Source organism: Candoia aspera, chromosome 9 (genome assembly GCF_035149785.1).
Source record: "Candoia aspera isolate rCanAsp1 chromosome 9, rCanAsp1.hap2, whole genome shotgun sequence".
In the NCBI taxonomy this organism is placed as follows: domain Eukaryota; kingdom Metazoa; phylum Chordata; class Lepidosauria; order Squamata; family Boidae; genus Candoia; species Candoia aspera.
This window is the reverse complement of record NC_086161.1, coordinates 22,447,652-22,468,366: the sequence shown is the minus strand read 5'-3', so window position 1 is coordinate 22,468,366 and position 20,715 is coordinate 22,447,652. Positions and strand designations below refer to the sequence as shown.

The window sequence follows — 20,715 nt, the reverse complement described above, 5'->3', positions numbered from 1 at the left end:
TCCTCCCCAAATATTTTTGTTGCACAAACTTGATGTTCTGGCAGCAAGCGCAAAAGTGAATTTAAGGGCTGTCTGAACCCCCTGGCTCACCGTTTCAGCTCCCAGCTGACCTCCCCAACACGGACATCTCCTCACACTACCAATTTCCAAATGGCTCCAGGGAGTGAGCCACCCTACTTTTTATACAGTGAACCAAGGTACCTCATCTGGTATCCCTACACATGCAGAAGCTGAACAAGAACAAGAATGAATTCCGATGCGGATTTCTTCTGCTTGCTCGTCGCAGGAAAGCCACAAACTAATTTCTTACCTGACCTTTGTGAACTTAATATGGAATAATGGGTAGAGATGATCCATGGAAGATTTACGAGAAAGAGGTTATCATGAGAAGCCTTCAAGAACAGGCTTGGGCATCCTGTGATTCTCCCGTTCTTGAAGGCCAACTCCTATTATCTCTCCAGCTTGACCAACAGGGAGGGATGTTGGGAGCTGTAACACAACAACATCTGCAGGACCACAAACTGCCCACTGCCTCTCTTCAGCAAGTTAATGGTTCAATGATTGTGCAAACTCAGAAAATTCAACAGGTTAAGTGCTTTGTATGAACCCAGGCTGATTAGAAAAGATCCAGGATTGGTAGAAAGCTAAAAAACAAGTCATATACATTTAGCATGGCAAAATTCTAGTTTTTAAATTTTTTTTATTGAGCTGAAGCTCAAATACTCAAAGCTCAAAGCTTTGGCCACCTAATGCGAAGAGAGGACTCACTGGAAAAGACCCTGATGCCGGGAAAGACTGAAGGCAAAAGGAGAAAGGGACGGCAGAGGATGAGATGGTGAGGTAGCATCACCGATGCAATGAACATGAATTTGAGTAAACTCCGGGAGACAGTGAAGGACAGGAAGGCCTGGCGTGCTGTGGTCCATGGGGTCACGAAGAGTCGGACATGACTGAATGACTGACAACAACAACAACAATGGCAAAATTCTCATTGTGGCAACCCAGGCTTCTCTCCAGATATTTTGGACTACAATGCCCATCTCTCCCAGCCTGGTGTAGTCCAACACGTCTTAAGAAAAGTTCTGAATGGCCAGAAAATATCCTGGAAGGAATGTTTTCCCCAGATGATCTACCTCTCCTCCCAGGGCAGAATTGGACAACCTTTTTCTAGCGTAAAGAGTAAGGAAGACGACCTTGAGAGAGATGCAGAAAACCAATTTCAAAACGGCTGAAGCATTTTTTAAGTCCAGAACATCCAGATAACATTCAGAAGCAGTTGAGACAGACATCTCTCTAATTCACTGGAGTGTAAGAAAGGGAACGAGGTCCAGCACAATCAGACTTGCAAGGTGCTGTTATTACAGCCAATCTCAATAAAAATTTTAGCCTTTTTGTGATTCCGATCGAAGCAAATATTTGTAGCTCAGGGTTGAACTGTGGAGTCCTGGGTGCTCTCTGAGCCTTGTTGTTTTCTTGCAGATGTTTCATTGCCAGGCTAGGCAACATCTTCAGTGCGAACCTGAAGATGTTGCCTAGTCCGGCAACGAAATGTCTGCCAGAAAACAACAAGGCCCAGAGAGCACCAAGGACTCCACTTCTTGTGATTTCCTGCTCTGGTCTACTTAGTGGAGCTGACATATAGAAAGGAACTGCACTTTTTTTTTTTAACAATAGCTCCCTAGATCAGCCTTTCTCAACCTTTTGACCTTGAAGGAACCTTTGAAATATTTTCCAGGCCTCGGGGAACCCCTGAACATTCAGGCTCAAAGGTAGACCAGAAGTTACACAATTATTATATTTATTTCATGGGTAGGCCTATATTTATGTGTTAACAGTGTTCTTAAAAATAAAGCATGAAACTTGCCTCTTTAAGGTGGAGTTGCCCGAATTTGAAATAATTTTTTAAATAAATTGTGATCTCCCAGGGAACCCCCAGTGGCCTCTTGCGGAACCCTGGTTGAGAAACCCTGCTCTAGGGAGCTAACAGGGGGAAGGTAAAAGTTTATGACCCACAATTTTTGTTTTATTTATAGGGCTGGGTTGCTTGCCTATACATTGTCTAGCAAAGGTTTAACCACAAACATTTTGCTTGACGTTTTTACCCAACGAGGATGAAAAACCACACTGCCAAATTCCCTCATTTTGCTCTCAAATTTCTGGAGCATTATCTGGGACCTCCAGGGCAGTTGGGGTGGGGTGGGAGGTCTGGCAGCAGAGAGAAGAATTGGCTGTGGGACTGCAGCATGTTGTCTTGCCATTGGAGTCCTCTGCCCTGGGGCTGGGAGGCGTAACCAGAGGCACCCAAGAGGTAGGGGTCAAGGGGGGCAAATGACCCAAACAGGTCACAAGCATAAAAGCACAAAAGAAGCAGAGCCTGCCATGCAATGGCGCAACCCCGCCTTTGTCATTTTGATGGAAGCGTTAGATCTTACGGACACCTCTGGCCGTAGCCAGTGTGAAGGTGGCTATTAAGGGGCCATGGGGCAGCCTCCTCCTTGCCATGGGCTCACCTTCTTGGTGATAATGTTGCCTTGCTCATCAGTGAACTGCTCTTCGGTCACTTGTTCCCCAGGAACATCCAGTATTTCGTTACCCTGGAAAAAAGGGAAAAGCAGAGATCTGCTGGGAACAGGGCGTCCTTTCCTCTCTCTCCTCCTCTGTACGCAGCTGGGCTCTTCCGCTTACGCCCTGAAGTCTGAGCAACACCAGATTCCCTGTCCAACACTGTTCTTTCGCCAGGTGGCCAGCTCAGTGGGCCTCTGGTGTCTTTGGCTGGCACCCGGAAGCAGAACCCCACATCAGCTTGGGCCCCGCTGCCCAACGTCTACACCTGCCCACCGAGCCCACAGCTACCTGGACAAAGACACGCCTGCGCACCACACGGGTGGAAGCCACCTCCTCCTCGTCACTCAGCCCTTCGCTCTCCCCAAGCTCCTTGTCCAGCTCCTGGTGAATGTGCTTCAGCACGAAGTGGACGGAGCCCTGGGCGATGTGCAAGAGGTTCTGGCAGCTGACCAGAAAGAAGCCCAGGAGGACTAAGCTGATGAGCAGCTGGGTCAGGAAGCCCCACATGATCCCGGAGGAGAGCCAGGCGGCCTGTCACACCCCAGCTGCCCTGAGCCTAACGCCTGCCCGTTCTCATGGCCGGAGGGCACCCTCTGGGCTGGTGGCCGGAGCAGCCTCTCCCTCTGAACTAGGAAGTGGGAGATGGTGGGGGGGCGGCTGTAATTTCAGCCTGGCCCTGAGCAGCTGCTTGGAGGCGCTTGGCCAAGCCTCCCTCCCCCTCCACCTAGGAGGGGCTTTACCAAAGTCACCCAGGCTTAAGCCCTGGCGGGGCGTCTAAAGGCAGCAGGTCTGCCGCAGCTCATGGGGGGCGGGGGGCATGGATCTGGATGCGGAACACTCTGCTGCTGTGAATGCATGGAGCCAAGCGGCTGGGAATAGGCTGGGCCAACCTTAAACCAGCTCGGGGTACCTGTCTAAGTCCAGCCCAGCAACTGGCACCCTGAGAGACTCTATTTCTGCCCTGAGCGAGACCCTGGTGCTACCCAATTAGGAAACAAGCAAGGAGCTGGCCAGGCAGATATAAATAGAGCACAGGAGCTCCTCGTGGTGACGGGATGTCGGGCTGGGAGGGTGGTCCTCCCTCCCTCAGCAAAGGCCGGAGGGGAGGAGAGCGCCATCTGCTGGTTCAGCAACGCTAACTGTCAGGTGTGCAGCTGTCCAGTAAATTAAGCAGGTTTTGCTGATGCCCTCCGTTTCCCAGCGAAACGGGGCTGTAGGCTGGCTTGCAGAAAGCCAACAACAGGAACAACATCGACAACACTACCATCGCAGGATAAATGAGAAGCAACCTTATTAAGCGGTTATGCAGAATACCAGAGGTCTGGGACTAGACTGATGCGGAGATTAAAGTTTTGCAAAGGTTTTCATTGCTGCAGCATTTGCTTCTTGCGTTTCCCAAACAAGCAGCGTTAATGCTTATGTATTGATTTATTTCTGTCCTGCACGAGAACACGTGCAGACATGCAAACAAACAAATGGTCTGTGGCAGGGTTCCTCAACCTTGGCAACTCTAAGCTGTGCGGACTTCAACTCCCAGAATTCCCCAGCCAGCTTTGCTTTGCTGGCTGGGGAATTCTGGGAGTTGAAGTCCGCACAGCTTAGAGTTGCCAAGGTTGAGGAACCCTGGTCTGCGGGAATGACCTTGGGAGACAGAAGGAAGAGCCGCAGCCTGCACAACTGTCATGCAAAAGGTATCTCAGCACACAGAAGGAAAAGGGGTCTGGGAAGCATCTCAGAAGGGACCCTCCCTAGTTTTCCAGAAGGTAAAAGGAGAAGAGGGAGAAATGCTTTCAGACTTGCAAGGTCGATGGCAGCCCTTCGAGGTAGTCCAGACAAGAAGCACAAACCACGAGTCCTAACACTACCTTTCTTGTAAGGTTAACCTTGCAAGTCTGAAAGTCAAGAGAGGCAGTATGGTAGACCCCATACCAGAAACCAATCACTACGATACAGTTTTGCACACCTACCTGCATTTGTGCAAAGCAGCCGCTATCGGACTCCTCCAGCCACTTGGCTAAGCCTTGCTGCCTCTCAGGCCGGAGCCCCCAGTCCCTCTGGAACGGGGGGCTTTCCCGCTCTTCCGATGAGTCCATCCGCATGTGCTCCAGACTGCCCCGCTCCTGGCCTCGCACTTTGTAAGGCGCCCCTTGTCGCAGGAGTGGTGGGCTCAGGGACACCCCTTTGGCCAAGTCAGACAAGCTGGAGATGAAGGAGCCCTCAGCCACCCACTCGCCGGGCCTGGGGTCAAGGACAGAAAGAGGGCGTGTTTTTCGTTTCCCAAGGCAAGAAAGCACAAAATCCAGAGCTCGAGGACAGCACCAGGTTTAGACTGGCGTTTTCATGGCACGTTTCCAAAATTTGGTGGGGCCAGGGACCATTTGAGGAGTGGGTTTCAGGAGTTTTAAGGGGTGACATGGGTACCTGAAGCGGCTTCCAGGCTTAAGGCACCCATTCCATCTCCCAACCGCCCTGCAACGGAAGCTCAAGTAAAATCTCCCAGAAGTTGAATTTGGTGCGTGCTAACTTAACTTAACGGGCAGTGGGACAAAATGGTAGATCTCTTGCATTCTACTGAAATAAGGAAAGAGTTAAGTAGGACCTTCGTTATAAGGAAGGTGGGGCAGAAAGCTAAAAAGAAGGTAGAGAAAGGTGAGAAGTACCAAGAGAAGGGCAGTTAAGAGCTGGACAGGCAAAAAAGGGTGAAAAGGTAAGGATAGTAATCAATTAGTACAGAATTGTGACATCTGAACAGGAAAAATCCGTATGGCGTTAAAGATATGGAGAAACTGGTTTTGTTTCTGCAACTCAGATATTATAGAGGGGGGGGAAGGGAAGGAAGGAAGGAAGGAGACAGGGGAGGGGAGGGGAGGGGAGGAAGGTGGTGGTTCTTGTAAAAAAATGATATTTTATTTAAAGAACCACAGACTTTTGTACCTTTAAGAAGAAATAATTCATATTCCACATTATCTTCCCATAACACGTTACTGTTTCGTTCATTCATTCATTCCATTTATACCCCACCACAACCCTGCAGGACCTTCACTGTTAAATAAATGCTTAACTCTTTATAAGCAACTCATCCTCTGAGTTAAGGAGAAAAAGGTAATAGTAATAACACCTAAAACCACAAACTGTTAACACTACCAGGAAAGAACCATCAATGAGAAGACAGCCCAGGTATATGCGCTCTACGTTGATCGTTTTGGAATGGCGGCAGTGAAATTTGAAACTGTACTTTTCAACACCCACAACAAACATGGAAGAATTTGTGCCCCTTCTAAGTCTGTTTTTGCCGGACGTGGACACGACATTTCCTTGGGGACAAGGCAGAACTGGTCCAGGACGCCTTCTCAATTTCCCAGGCTAGTCCGCCATTAGAGTCCCCCAACCCCTGCCCCGTCAGCTGGGCATCGCCTTACCTGTCCTTGCCCTTCTCTATCACCCGGCTAACAGTGGGCGACTCCGTGATGCCCACCTGCACTCTCTGCTGCCCTGGAATGAGAGAGAGGTCACAGTGGGGACCCTGACTCCCCAAGCAGCCCCCCGAGTGCTCACCGTCTGGCCTTCTCCCCTCTGACCTCTGACCTTCCTCCTGCTCTAGCATGTCCATCAGGCCATTCATGGCGTCTGAGTCCACTGTGTCGTCCTCCACCAGGTCCATGGAGCCAAGAGGGTCAGGGCCATGCACGTCCTCCAGGAGCTGCCCCGGGAACCGCCCTTCACTCGTGGCGTCCGAGTCCTCAGCCTTGCTGCACTCCAGGGAGGAGTCTTCGGCAGTCACCAGCGAGGGCGTCAGCCCCGAAGACCACACCTGCATGTCCGACATCTCCAGGAGGGCATCCTGCTCGCTGGCAGCCATGGGGATGGCTTCCAGGATGGCCACCTCATTCCAGTATTGGTCAGCACACAGCGGGGAAGGCAGAGCGTAGTGCATGGAGGCGGGGGACAGGAGCTCGTCCTGCAGCGAAGCATAACCTGCGTAGGCAGACAGAGGACGACAGACTGACACACTGATCGGGGGGGTGGGGACAGGATACGCAGGCCTGTCCCTCTGGGGTATGGAGCCTGCTGTGCGCACCAAGGGGTCTCCACCCCAACCAGCTTGATTAGCACTTCTGGGACACAGGAGCACGGAGCCACCTGGGTGAGCAGAATAAACCTGCCCCAGGGGAAAGCAGGAGAGGGGAGGAGCGCTTGCTGTCCATCAGAGTTCACCTGCTTTCAGATGGGAACCAGCGATGCAAGGTGGGTCTCATACTAACTTTAACTCTAGCATGAAACTTTCCCAATCTGAGTTGGGTGGACTTCAATGCCCAGAATGCTCAGGAGGGGCCTTGCAGGCTGAGAATTCTGGGATGAAGCCTACACATTGGGAGTGGGGGAAGAGTTGGGGAAGTTGGCTCTGCACAGAGGTCCCCATTAAGGCAAAAATCAAAGCGCTTTGCCCTTGTTTCTTGGGGAATCCAGTCAAGTTTGGAAGTGGGAAGAAATAAAAAAGGGGGAAATTGCTCCTGGGTCCTTTCAGTGCTCAGATCCCGCGGATGCCTCTCGTCCTTCTCTTGCTTCCTCTGTACAAATGTCTTCATTCGTGCTAAAGGTAATTTGAAATGCAGAAATACCTTTCTCTCTGCATTCCCAACTCTGTTGCAACAAGAATTAACATGGATGTCTAAGCCTTACCTTTGAGAAGTTCCTTTCTGTTTTTAATAAGATAACAATCCAAGGCATAGCATTTCATCATATTTTTTATGGTGAAAATGCATGAAAATAAAATAACTTCTCTGAAAGGTAGCTTTTGAACCTGACATGCTTGCTGCGATATATTTAATTTTTCTTTTTGTTATTAAAGACTTGTGGAGGGGGGGAAGGGCAGGGGAATTCAAGCTATTCTTTCCTGCCTTACAAAAAAGGAGGAGGGGAGGTCTACTGAAAAAAAAAGAACCTCACCTTTCTCAGAAACATTTGTGGACCTGGCACCCATGAAAGGTGGGTAACATCTTAAAACTGGGCAATTGCTTCTTTTCCAAGGAGCCTTAAAGTTGATGAGGTTGAGGTACACTGCTCTAAGTGTACAGGTAGTCCTCACTTAACAACCACAATTGGGAATTGGAATTTCAATTACTAAGTGAAATGGTCATTAAGCAAATCCGACCTGATTTTATGACATTTTTGTGGTGGTTGTTAAGCGAATCACCATGGCGTTAAGCGAACCATGTGGTCGTTAAGGGAATCATGCAGTTCTCCATTGATTTTGCTTGCCAGAAGCTGCCTGGAAAGGTCGAAAATGGAGATCACATGACCATGGGATGCTGCGATGGTCATAAATGTGAACCGGTTGCCAAGGGCCCAAATCATGATCATGTAACCACAGTGACGCTGGAATGTCATAAGTGTGAGTTCCAGTCATAAGTCAGATTTTCAGCACTGTCGTTAAGTCCAAACCACCACTAAATTAATGGTTGTTAAGCGAGGACTACCTGTATGTATGCCATGCTATTATCCAAAAAGGCTGCTGACCTAGGACAGATAAGGCAGGAGAGGGAAGACATCAGCCGCTTGGCATTTACCTTTTTCAGATGCACCTGCTGGGTTACAGCCATGAGCTGCCCCAACAACTGATTGCTTGTGATATGTACAACAGAAACAAAAGTCTCCTAAGTGTTCTGGATTATGACTAGCAGGAAACATCCAGTGATGGGCAAGACACACCTCCACCTATCACAATTAATGGCTGCATTCTGGCCAAGAAGGTTGATGTGAGTCTACAAAAGGGGATGTTGGGGATGCCGATCACGTCACTTGGATACCTCCTAAACCAGGAACAAGCCTGGATGAATTGCTCTCAATTCATTGCTTGCTGTGTTCTCACTCTCCTTTCTTTTATTTGGCTCCTTCTATCAGAATTGCAACGGTAAGCTCTTGGGGTCTCATTTATAAAACGTCCAAAGCAACTACCTCCAACTTGTAGAATTGCTGGGCCAACCATTTCCATAGCCAAAAGGGCTATGATGCACCCTAGCAGAAAATTATAGGACCATCCAGAGGGCATTGGAGAAAGCTTCTCTACAACTGCCCTGTCCAATCATGGCACTATTTCAACCAAAAATAAGGGGAAGGGGAAGTGGTACAAAGGAAGGTAGCTCCAGCCTTGGGAAAGGGGAAGGAACGAGCAAATTATTATGGGAGGACTTTCAGAAAAGGTTATGTAGTCCTGAGTAGGAGGAAAGTGTGAGAAAAAAACTCAAAATAACTTTACCTTGATTTTGCTTGGTATAGGTAGTCCTCGACTTACGACTGTTTGTTTAACAACGGTCCAAAGTTATGACAGCCTCAGAATGGGTGCTTTATGGCCTTTACGGCACTTCCGAGTGTCATAAAACATCACACCATCCCCACGCAATCACATGAGCGAGCTTGGCAACCAGCTCGCATTTACAACCAGTTGCAGCATCCTGCGGTCACATGTCTGTGTTTTGCAACGTTTTTTGCCATTTTCTGGCAAAAAGTGCCCATTGGGGAAGTTGGATTTGCTTAATGACCATGGTGATTTGCTTAACAACTGCCGTAAAAATGGTCATAAAATTGGGTTGGTCACATGGTGATTCAACTTAGGACCGCAACAACTTACAATGGAAATTCCGGTCCCAATTGTGGTCATAAGTCGAGGACTACCTGTACAAGATGTTGCAGAGAGAAATTCTGCACAGGTTTTCAAGATTCTGTTATCAGCCTACAATAATAAACAGCATTCCTGAAATCCCTGCCATGCCTGTTCCTTGACCTGGCCTACCTCAAAGGGCTGACATCTGGTAAATGCAGGGAAGCCAAAGAACTTGCACGTCCCTTCTCCCAAGGATTCAGTGTGAGTGTGACGATTGTTCCATGCAGCCAGGAAACAGAGCTGCCCAACTGCAGCCAGACTTGGCCTGTCCAGGTAAGCTCAAGCATTCACTGTAAGCAGCTGCAAGGCAAGGAAGGAAAGCAGCGGAGGGGGGGGGCAAGGGGAGGGCTAGCAGGAACGTGCTAAGGGGAGATTGTGCTGGGGCTGCACGGAAAGGCCTTGCCAGGTCAAGCTGGGCAAAGCATGCACTGGTCAGCGAAGCGACAGCTCTTGGATGGCTCAGATTGCACGGGAGAGAAAAAGACAGATCGAGACAGTGGAGACAGGTTGTAGAAGAAGAGGAGGACGAGGACGAAGGGAGAGAGACCAGGATGAAGCCAGCGGTGCCAGGCCAGGCACCCCCGACCAGCCAGCTTGGAACAACCCGCCCCCCTCTGGCAGGAGAGACAGTGGAAGAGCGCAGATCGTACTGGGGAGGAAGGAGGAGGGCGGCAGAGGAAGAATGATGGTGCGGGAGAGAAGCTGTGGGCACCCCTCTCGATCGCATCAGAGCCCTGCAGGCTGCGCTGGGTCTCCAGCACCCACTAAGTCGCAGCCTGATCCCCACCTTCACTTGTGAAAGTTACTGGAGGCCGGATCGCAACTCCAGCCCTCCAGCCCTCCAGCCCTCCAGCCCGGCTCCTGAGTAGCCCCTCAACCATGCCTAGCACTCGCTGCTTGCATCAGCTCTCCAAGGCCGGATCCCTCTCAGTGGTTCATCACCAGCAGACCTTCAGGGTCCCACAGCTATTGACAGAACATCGCAAGGATTTACAAGCTCTGTTCTGAAGCTGGGTGAGCCACTCAAATCCCTCGGAGAGCAACGTCCACCTATTTTTTAAGCCCAGGAGGACTGGCACCCCACCCCCTCTCAAAACTCCTGGCCAGCCAGCTTGTTTTGATGCCAGAGTCTCTGGTCCTGTCTATGAGAAGTGTCTATCTAGCCTATTTTCGCTTAAGCGCTAAGGAAAAGAGATAGAGGAGTTGAACCCCATAGAATAAGATCTGGCTATGCACATCGGATGATTCCTAATCAGGATGAGCCCAGTCACACGCTGCCTCCTGATGGTCAGTATAACTGCTCCTCTGTCTGGCATCCATTATTTGTTTCTTAAATGGTCGTGCAATTGGTAATTGCAGGAGGATCTTTGCATCTAGTTTGGCACCAAGTCTCCAGGACTCGTCTAGCCAACCAGCCCTTCCACCCCCACTTAGCTACAGCCCGCTCTTCCAGTTCCTGACTCCTTTCACGCAAGAGGCTCAACCACACTGCTGTGCCCAACCATACTTCAGATTTTGTGGGCACCTTGGCTCTCCCCATGTGTGAGCCCACTAACAGTCAGTTCTGGACGAGGCTACCAAAAGAGTTGCAGCTGACAAAAGGGAGAATCAACAGCCAACAGCCAACGGACGAGTGGATCTCAAGGGCCTTCGCACCAGCCAAAAGAACAGCGGAGATCCAGAGAGGGAAGGACAGGGAGGAGGCAGCCGGGAGAGACCTGAAGCTGGTACGATAGAGCAGGTCTGGGACTCACCATTTATCTGGGAGGGGGACCCAGAATAGTCTCTGTGCCGGTAGCGCTTGTCACCTTTCAGGCTGCGGCTCTGTCGCACGGAGCCCTCCAGCGTGTTAATAATTTCGCTACGGCCAATGTTGCGCAGGGCCGTATAAAGGCTCTCCACTGCAGGAACAGGGAAGAACATGTTAAGAACAGGGGAGTCGTTCTTGTATTTGCAGCGCTCCAGAGATAAAAGGCGTAACACACACATTATCTGAATGTCAACTGTGTAAGACAGAGAGAGATCAGTATCTAGGACCACACATTAGACGAACAACCTACTGGGATCCTTATATTAAGACAATGTATTTCACGTGCGGTCAGAATCCAAAAATTACATATAATGCAGCCCTTTACTTGAACGAAGCAGTTCGGTTGAGATCTGCATATGTGAGTCTGATTGGGGTAAACTGTAGGGGTAATACAGAAATAAGATTTGCATTTTTTAATTCTTTTCCTTATTTAATTTGTTCTATTTATTTATCTATTGAATTTGTCACCGCCCATCTCCTCCGACCGGAGGGACCCTGGGCAGTTTACAATATAAAACAATAAATATATAATAAAATTCCAATACAAAATACACTATAAAACAAATTCACAAAGCTACCAAATATAATAAAATCCAGGTGGCTGTGGTCTCATTCAGTCATTGTGTTTCTTTTATTCTGTTTTTATATGCAGTCTTATTAATGTTCTGTGTTTTATATTCTGCACTTTGCTGTGGCCTAATGGCTAATCAGTAATAAGAAACAATAGTTAAGAAGAGGAAGTCAGTGCCAGATGCAAAGCCAAGGGAAGCTTGCCTGAACCACAGCGAAACACCAACTCAAACGTCCATAATTTGATTCTATTCAGTCCTTTAAAAAAAAAACTTTATTTTTTTCAACATATAGATAAAAACGAAAAAGGATGAAACAAAGGAGCCTACAAAGAAAAAGAAAACTAAAAAGCTGTGAAAGTACCAAAAAAAAACCCCTACCTGACTACACAGTGACTTCTGACTTTCCATAGCAAAGATTTACCGTACATGAATCATTATCAATCTCTTACTCCAATTTAAACTATAATAAACATTATTTCTATGAAATGTTTCAATTCCCAGTATAACATTCCCTTCTAAAACAAATTTTCCCTCCCAGTTCAGAAACATTAAAAAAACAGAAACCCTTCAACATAATTTTACACCTAATAAACTAATGAACATTATCCTTCTTCATCATAATTTACTCCTGTCTGCCAGCTAAACTAACAAAAAAAATAACCTAATTACATCTTTTATTCAGTCCTTTAATAAGAATAGTCACTGTCTTCTAAATATCTATTGATTTATTGGTTTGTTTGTTTTATCCCCGCCCATCTCCTCCCATCGGGGGACTCTGGGTGGTTAAACATGCAAAGAAGAAAAAAGAATGAAAAAGAAGGGAACCTCGATTTCATTTCTTATGATCCACATATCTTTCTACAGTCCTTATCATCTTAGTTTGCCCCTAGCTTTGAACACCTGCTAGTTTTGTAAAGTAAGGGACAGGATATAGCCTTGGGCAAAGAAGCAAGTGAGGAATGGGTGCTCCATTAATTGACTAAAATATCGGCAATGGGCCTTGCAGCCATCTTCACTATTTTTTGGTATGGAAGAGCGGGGTTTCTCAACCAGGATTCTGTGGAACTCCAGGGTTCTGCAAGAAGTCACTAGGGGTTCCCTGGGGGATCATGAATTATTTAAAAAATTATTTCAAATTCGGGCAACTTCACAGATAAGTTTCATTCTTTATTTTCAGTTTAAGAATGCTGTTAATGCATCTATATAGGCCTACCCATGAAAAGAATATAATCATCTTGTGACTTCTGGCCTACACTTGAGCCTGAAAGCGCAGGGGTTCCCTGAAGCCTGGAAAATATTTCAAGGGTTCCTCCAGGGTCAAAAGGCTGAGAAAGGCTGTGGTAGAGTGCCAACAGCAAGGTTGTTTTTGGTTGCTCATATTCATAAATGGGACAAAAAATAGGCCAGTGGAAACTTGAGAGGACTCTCAACAAGTCTGTCAGCCTTTCCCAACTCTGCACTATCTTAACTCAATTCCCATCACTGAGGGATGTCCAGGATGGCAAGAGGCAGATTCTATGTTGCATTAATTTGACGTGAAAGTGCCAACTGCATCCTTTCATTGTTGTGCAGGATGTAACCCAAAGACTGTTGATATCATGAGCTGATTTTTAAAAATCCTTGGAGAGAATCTAAAGCGTCTCTCTGATATGCAAAAGATGAAGCCCCCGTTTCCAACATTATCGCTAATACTCACTGTCGGCACTCTGGCCACCACGGCTGGTCCAAAGATTCAACAGGGCTGTGCTCTGCTCCAGGAGGGAGTTGGGATTCTCAACTCGGATTCTGTTGATGTCATCCACTCCAAATTGAAGTTCCCGGGCCAGCTCTGCAGGGAGTTGGGGAGAATATATGTAATGGTATGTGGGAAAGTCCTTGGGAGATGGGGCAAAGAGATGCTGCCTAGGGAATGGTCAGATAAGAGAGGGCATAGCCCACAGCTAGATAGTGGGTGGAGCAAGAGACTCAGAAGGGACCCTCCCTAGTTTCTCAGGTGGAAAAGAAGACGCGGGGGAGGACTGTACTTTCAGACTTGCAAGATTCTGTTAATATAGCTTTACAATAAAGTAGAATTAGCTTATCCAGTCATGTTTCCTGTCTGGTCTACCTGGGAAGGCTGACAATATATGAACCACCTCAATCATCAGGTAAGGATGGAATCAGGACATTGTAACCAGCCTGCATTGCTCCCAATCTCCATTCAAGTGGCCCTAAATCAAAAAAGCCAAACTTGAGGTGGGAGATAGGATTAAACTGTATGTTGATACAGAGGCAAAATGGGATTGCTCCATTGACCTGGCTCCTGAGATACCTGGTCGGGACCTTCAGTGGAAGGCCAGGGGGAACAAAGCAGACAGAGGTACATCACATGTGGATAGGACAGGGTTTTCGTTTTTTGATGACAGCAAGTCTCTTTTAGGGCTTACAGTACAGTTCTCATGTTTCCCACCTTAACCTGACATTCAATTATCAGTATTCATAAACAGAGATTGGGTGTAAAAGAATGTAGAGCTGACCTCAGGGAAGATATGAAAAGGCCATTAAGGGAAGAAGGAAGGAAGGAGCCAGCAAAGAAGGGAATTGGACAAGAGATTACAGACTTCAGAGATAGAAGTGTGAGAAAAAAACTCAAAGTAACTTCACCTTGATTTTGTTTAGCATAAGATAGGACAGAGAAGAACGTGAACAGGCTTTCAAGAGTCTGTTAAGATACCCTAAAGTACCATTTCTGGAATCCCTGTTTGTTTCTTGACCTAGCCTAGTTGACAGTGGGCCAACAAAAGGGGACCCAGGGGCCTCATGCAGCCTTAGGACTACAGGCTGCCCACCTCTGATGTAACTTGTTGATTATGGAAGCTGAGATTGCACATCTTGACTTCCCGTGGGGACTAAGAAGACCCCAGAAGTCAAGCATGGGTAGTTTATTATGCTCCATCCAATCTCAGAACCACAATGTTCTTCCTCCATGGTCCAAACTTCAGTGGGCGATTAGACTGAATTGAGTGAGATGGTCAGCTTGACCAACAATCCCCCCAACCCTGTGCTTCAAGTCTGCCATGGCTGGGTCCCCTCCTTACCCCTAGTTCATTGATACTTACCAGCCCAACTGAGGCCCAAGTGTTCTGCAACAACTGCCAACTTCATGTTGGTCCGCTCTTTCTCTGTGCTGTTAAGGGGTCCTGAAAGGAGAGGAGCAGAGGCAAACTCAGTAATCTCTGCCCTCAGCTCCTGCTGGAATTTTTTTCAGCTCCTGGGCCAGTGTTTCTCAACCTTGGCAACTTTAAGACGCGTGGACTTCAACGCCCAGAATTCCCCAGCCAGAATTGGCCTAGGCTATTGACCTCAATGGGGAAGGAGATGGAGAAGCAGCATTAATCAGTTGGGGGATTTCTCTTTTAAAAAAATAGAGAAAACCCTGTTTACACTGAGTCTGTCCTTGTACATTTGTTTCTGGAAGAGAAATTATCTCAGGTTCGCAAACTGAGAAGACAGAACCTTCTTGTCAGTTCAGTTCAGCTCAGTTTTATTTATTACGGCCTTCAGCCAGCAAATAAAACAGAAATAAAAAGGGGAGGGGAATCTTCTTGTCCACGTGATCATCTGTCTTTTGCCTTGCTGGCTTTTGAAAAGGAACCAGCGGAGTAGAATTATTCTACACTCCCATTATGAAACAGAACCTTTCTCGGGAGATATGGCATGTAATCTTTACGATCAGAAAAACTGTCATGATAAAGAGGTTTAAAAATGGAAGTTGTGTCCCATATTTTATTTTATTTTTGATTTGCCATTTCTTTGTTGTAGTTGGTTGGATCGTAATGGTCATACTCCCAACAAACCCTAGCAGGGCTTCAGCAAGTATTAGATTCAATATAAGTTAGCATAGCTTTACATTCTCGTAGTGTTTTACAAATCCTAGCACTAAAAAAAAAAAAGATACTTTAGTTAATTTTTTTTAATCCGTTTAATTGTGTCCAATTCTCAGAGACTGCCTGGACAAGCCCCTGCAGTTTTCTTGGCAAGATTTTCAGAAGTGGTTTGCCATTGCCTCCTTCCTAGGGCTGAGAAAGAGTGGCTGGCCCAAGATCCCCCAGCTGGCTTCGTGCCTAAGGCAGGACTAGAACTCAGGGTCTCCCCATTTCTAGCCTGATGCCTTCACCACTCCCCCAAGCTGGCTCTCTAGTTAACTATAGCATTCTGATTATTGATTGTAAAATTGATTATCATTTTATAGGTTTTTCCCAGGTTGTAATTCCTATACTTTGTAATTTTACGTTAATAATTTTATTTTTATCTTATTTTATTCTATCAATATTTTTTTTAAATTTTATTTCGATTTTAGAGTGTCACTTATTAGTTTTATGCTGGTCTATGACTGAAATAAAACAAACAAATGATTCAATGTGGTTTTCATATTGTTCCTTGAATAGTTTTTGTGTTTCCATGTGTGCACATTTTGCAATTTTTTTTTTCTAAAAATAAATTTAAAAGCATCTGACCACGCTATTTTATTGAAGAGATCCTTCGCCAGCGGGGCAGTGAAGCTCAGATGCACAGGGCCTTCTTTGTTTCTTAAAGTGCAATCCCCAACTATTTCAACAGACTCCTCTTCAAAAAACAAAGATGAAGGGCAGAGAGCGCTGTGCTGCCAACCATCTGCCATTCCCCTGCAAATCACAGACTGGGCACCCTGGGATAGAACAATCCAGGAACTTTTCATGGCAAGGCACATTCTAACTCCCTGTTGTGGATAGCAAGCACATTAAGGAAAACGTTGGCAAATCTCCCAGAGTCCTCTTTTCGGGAGAGATGGGTGGTGATAGAAAGTTGAAATATAAATAAAATATAAACAAACAAACAAACAAACCTGCTGGACCTTTTCACTGGAGACTTTGGCTGTTCGGAATAGAGGGAACCATTGCAGGGAAAATATCTACCTTCCTATTGACATCACCCATCACCTGTGGCACATCATGCATTGTGCTATGCTTTCCAGCTTCCAAACGCTCAAATTGGCAACCTCACTTGACTCAACTAAATGCTAAGGGTTCAGCAAAGATGAAGAGGGTTCTATGCTCTGCTCAGCCTGCATTGCTGGGGCCTTGTCCCCTTACCCAGGGTGCTGTCACTGAGCAGGCTGTATCTCTCTCGCAGCGCAAGTGGTGTCAATGTCCTCCTTCGCTCTTCACTGCCAGAAGTCTGGGGACAACAAGGGAAAGTTTGTGATTTTTCAGCATCAAAGTGGGGAGGAGCAACCACCATACAAATACTCCCTGAGCTGGGACACTCAAAACCCAAACACTCTCCCATCTCTGCTACCAGCTTGGGATATCTCATGACCAAGGATCTAAGTCCAAACTCAGAACATTTATTTGGGAGATATCTGTAGCATTCCTTTGCCTCCTTGCTCCATAATGTATGGCATGGCTTGCTTGAGGAATGCTGAAGTTCACTGCAGGCATCAGGTGGTGATCTGGAACAGGTACAGGCAACGCCTACCATTCTTAGAAGGAATGGTCCAGAGATCTCTGGAATGTTCCATTTCTTCTCCAGGCCCATCAATCCCATTCCAGGGGTCGTCCCTCAATTTTCCAGAAGTTAAACCTCCCCAAACAAAGGTAGTTCATGGTGTTCCAGCTATGGCGCTTCAGAGGCCTGTTTTGAGGACAGACCATGTCCAGAATACCACAAACTGCTTTCTATTCAGAAAGGTGATTCCTGGAAAACAGCTGGATCACCCTCAGAACTACTGAATCATTGTGATCTAGAGGAGAACCAGAATATTCTGGAATTCTCTAGCACTTTATTTTCCTACAATAGTAAGTTCTCCACATACCTGCCCCAAATAATAATTAAATTTTACACTCTCTTGATATTTTTGGACCATTTCAGACAGCCATCTCCTTCTCCAGAATACTCCATTTTTCTTTCCCTCCACCCTTCATTCCTGAGCATGCTTGTCCTCACAGATTCATTTGGCTAGGGAGCAGCTGGCATGTGTTTTTATTTTATTAGCTTCTAGTCCTTATGAAAGTTGGTGGGCAATACAGTTTCAGAAGCTGGAATGAGGGAGCCGAGCAAGGTTTCTAGCAGGCAAGCAGTATATGTGAGTACGGGTGTTCTGCATGCCATCTTCTGTATCTTACAAAGTTTTGGTTCACTCACACAAAATAGATCATGCATGACACAGAAAATCTAGCCCTTCCATTTGCAGAACAGGGATTCTCAGCATTAAGTGTTAATCTAGTGGCAAATTTCCACATTTCAATATACCGTCATACTAATCTAAGTATTTTGTTTCTGCATGGGTCTGTCATCAGGAGCATCCATGAGGAAGGGATCAGACAAGTCAAGGTGGAGCTTTGATCCCAAGCCACAGTGACCATCTTGACCTTTGGCCTCCTCATCCCTGACATTCCTGTTGGCTTTGGTCAAAGTTTGAACAATACAAATTATTTTGGGGAAACAACAAACAACTGCTTTCGTTTTCTACCTCAATGCTATTTCCTTCTGTCCTAACACAGATGTTTTGATACTAGAATCCAGGAATCCTTTAAAGATTGTAGATATGCACAGCCTGGATGTGTCGCAGAGAACTACATCTTGCAAGCTTGCCATGGGACTGAATCCTGAGGGTACTCTCCAGCCTGCTCTGCTGTGAGCCCAAAAGAGCAGGATATTATCCAAAGCAACGGAATGTGGACAGGAGAGGACAAGAGACGGTCTGTGGTGGCCCACCTGGACTTACTCACCTTGGAGCAGGGTGGCATGGTGACATTCAGGTGGCACAGCACATGCTGAAGCTCTTCATACTTCATGGGCTTGCGGAGGAAGGACAACGAGCCACTGGCTTCTCGGCTACTGTCCCTCAGCTACATTTCAGAACACAAGAGGGGACAAATTAAAGTCAGTCTCAGCCTCATTCAGGAAGCAGATCCAAATATCACCCATGTTCCACAACCCTCCTTTGACTCGCTATCAGCCCAGACTTTTTAATTTTGCTTCCTTTTTGGTAGTGCCAGAAAGATACTCAGAAACAAAGCAAGTTATTTGTTAATTTTTTTCTTTCTTTTGTGGAAGTGGGAGATAAATTCCTGGAAATCCATTTCAGCCCAAAGCTGGTTTGTAATCCTTCAAAGAATCAAAGGATCCAGAGATGGAAGGAGCTGTTGTAATGGGATTTTCTGAGCCAGGGAATGGGAAAGGACATTTCCAAAAATATTGTGGAACAAGAACAGATGGACATTACTTCTGTGTTTTCTAAACAGGTATCAATGGATACCTTGAGTCACTTGATATCTTGATACTTTGAAGTCAGCTGATACCTTGATCATTTGAGTCACAAGACAGTTAGCAAGAGGATCAAAGGCATCAAGGAAGCCCTGCCTGAACATACTTCCTGATAAATGAGAACTAAAGGACACATACCTAGTATCCAAGGTTCTGTTACTGTTTTCCTTCCAATAAACCTGACTAACGAGATCCTGTGAAAATCTAGCTTTCTTGGTTCTAAGCTGCTGTTAAGAGCTTGATGCTGTCAAGTCCAACCTCTCTGCAGGAATCCAGAGTAAGTCTCCTGCACAAATGATTCCCCGGCCTCTGCTTGAACCCACCCAGTGAAGAAGGGTCCTTAATATTGGCAAAAGGAGTTGCTTTTGCCAATATGAAGGCCGTTATTCATGCCCTGTATTCTTGGACAACTGGAAGAAGCTTGTGTTCTTCTTCTGGGTGATGTTTCATCAGGTTCTTGAAGAGTGTCATCATCTTCTCTTCTGTTGTCTTTCCTCTAGACTAAGCTTCCTTCAGTCTCCCCTTGCAGGACACAGATTTCAGTCTCCTGCTCATCATCATTGCTCTTCTTCGAACTTTTAATCCTTCTTAAACCAAGTTCCTGGCCCTGAGCTTCAAGGGTAAAGTAACAGTGTGACTTCTGCCCTCGCCTGGCCAAGGTCAAGGAAACTCTTCAACTGAAGTGACTCAAGCTTAGGTCTTCTTTCTGAAAGATCTACTTACAACAAGTAACTGCAACTAGAACGGTGAGGAGGTGAAGTGGAGGCCTAACCAAGCCAAGATAACTCTCCATTCTATTGGTCCTGAGCTTTGCAAGACTGCAAAGAGATGGTTATAGACTCTGGTGGCATCCTTACTTGGGAAGAGAGCCAGGCCAGAACAACCAGAGGCAGCCCCAGAGTCTTCTTTCCAAAACGTTGTGCTGATTACCTTAACTGGGATGATGAGGCGGTTCTCATGGAATGACTGGAATAAGAAGCTACGTTGTTGGGCAGCCTTCTTGACTGGCAGCAGATTCCCAGAAAGCTCCATGTGGAGTGGCATGCCTTCAGCCACCTGCAAAAGGCAGTTGTAAGGTTTCCTGGGCAATTTACTTCTTACCATTTTAAAAGTATGGGTTCCATCTCACCCATTCCCCATAGATGCTTGGTATGGAGACAGGCACTGTAAACCCTATCAAAGGGAACATCCACAGGTGTCTGTGGGAGGAAGTGATGTCATGTGCCTCATGACATCAGCACACAAATGATGCATTTGCAATTAAGTCATGATAGATGTGGTGTCACCAGGACTTCACCATGACCTGGGTGAATCCTACAAGAAATTTAAGTGTTATCATTTGAACTCGTCCACAGTTAAAAGATTCCCCCAAAACATGCTTTGGAGACTCCACGCTCCATTCTGTTACACCACAGCACAGTTTTTCTGTGGTGGAAACATACGAAACACACAAAAACAGTACTGGAAGCTGTAATGTGGGCCTAACAATGAAGCAACACCCCCTTCAAAATAAATAATCTACTTCATGGCTCTTCACCTTCCCCACCAAAAAAAAAAAAAGGAAAATTAAATGTAGAATACATGCAATCCCCACTTTAACTCCCCCTAGAAGAGGAAGGCATCACTGTCCATTAAATGTGTGCCCAGTTCATAATTACTTTGGGTAAATAGAATTACAAGGTTTTTGAAAACAAAGTGATTAAAATATTAAAACAATTTTAAAAAATAAAATAACACAGAAACATATTTTAGAAGCCTGCAGCTCTTACGTGGCTGGCAACGGCATCCACAGGTACGTCAAAAAAACAGGACACAACCGT

The 20,715-nt window shown here is 46.4% G+C and overlaps 1 protein-coding gene across 1 annotated transcript in view; it reads right to left on the bottom strand.

Moving 5' to 3' along the window:
• The window catches only part of ANK1 (ankyrin 1), a 159,237-nt gene that overhangs the window by 3,543 nt on the left and 134,979 nt on the right, over positions 1-20,715 (bottom strand). Inside the window, 9 exon segments of the mRNA XM_063311095.1 lie at positions 2,511-2,594; positions 4,533-4,803; positions 5,985-6,540; positions 10,981-11,127; positions 13,305-13,436; positions 14,707-14,787; positions 16,720-16,804; positions 18,358-18,477; positions 19,826-19,951. Of these exon segments, the coding sequence (XP_063167165.1) occupies positions 2,511-2,594; positions 4,533-4,803; positions 5,985-6,540; positions 10,981-11,127; positions 13,305-13,436; positions 14,707-14,787; positions 16,720-16,804; positions 18,358-18,477; positions 19,826-19,951 (1,602 nt within the window).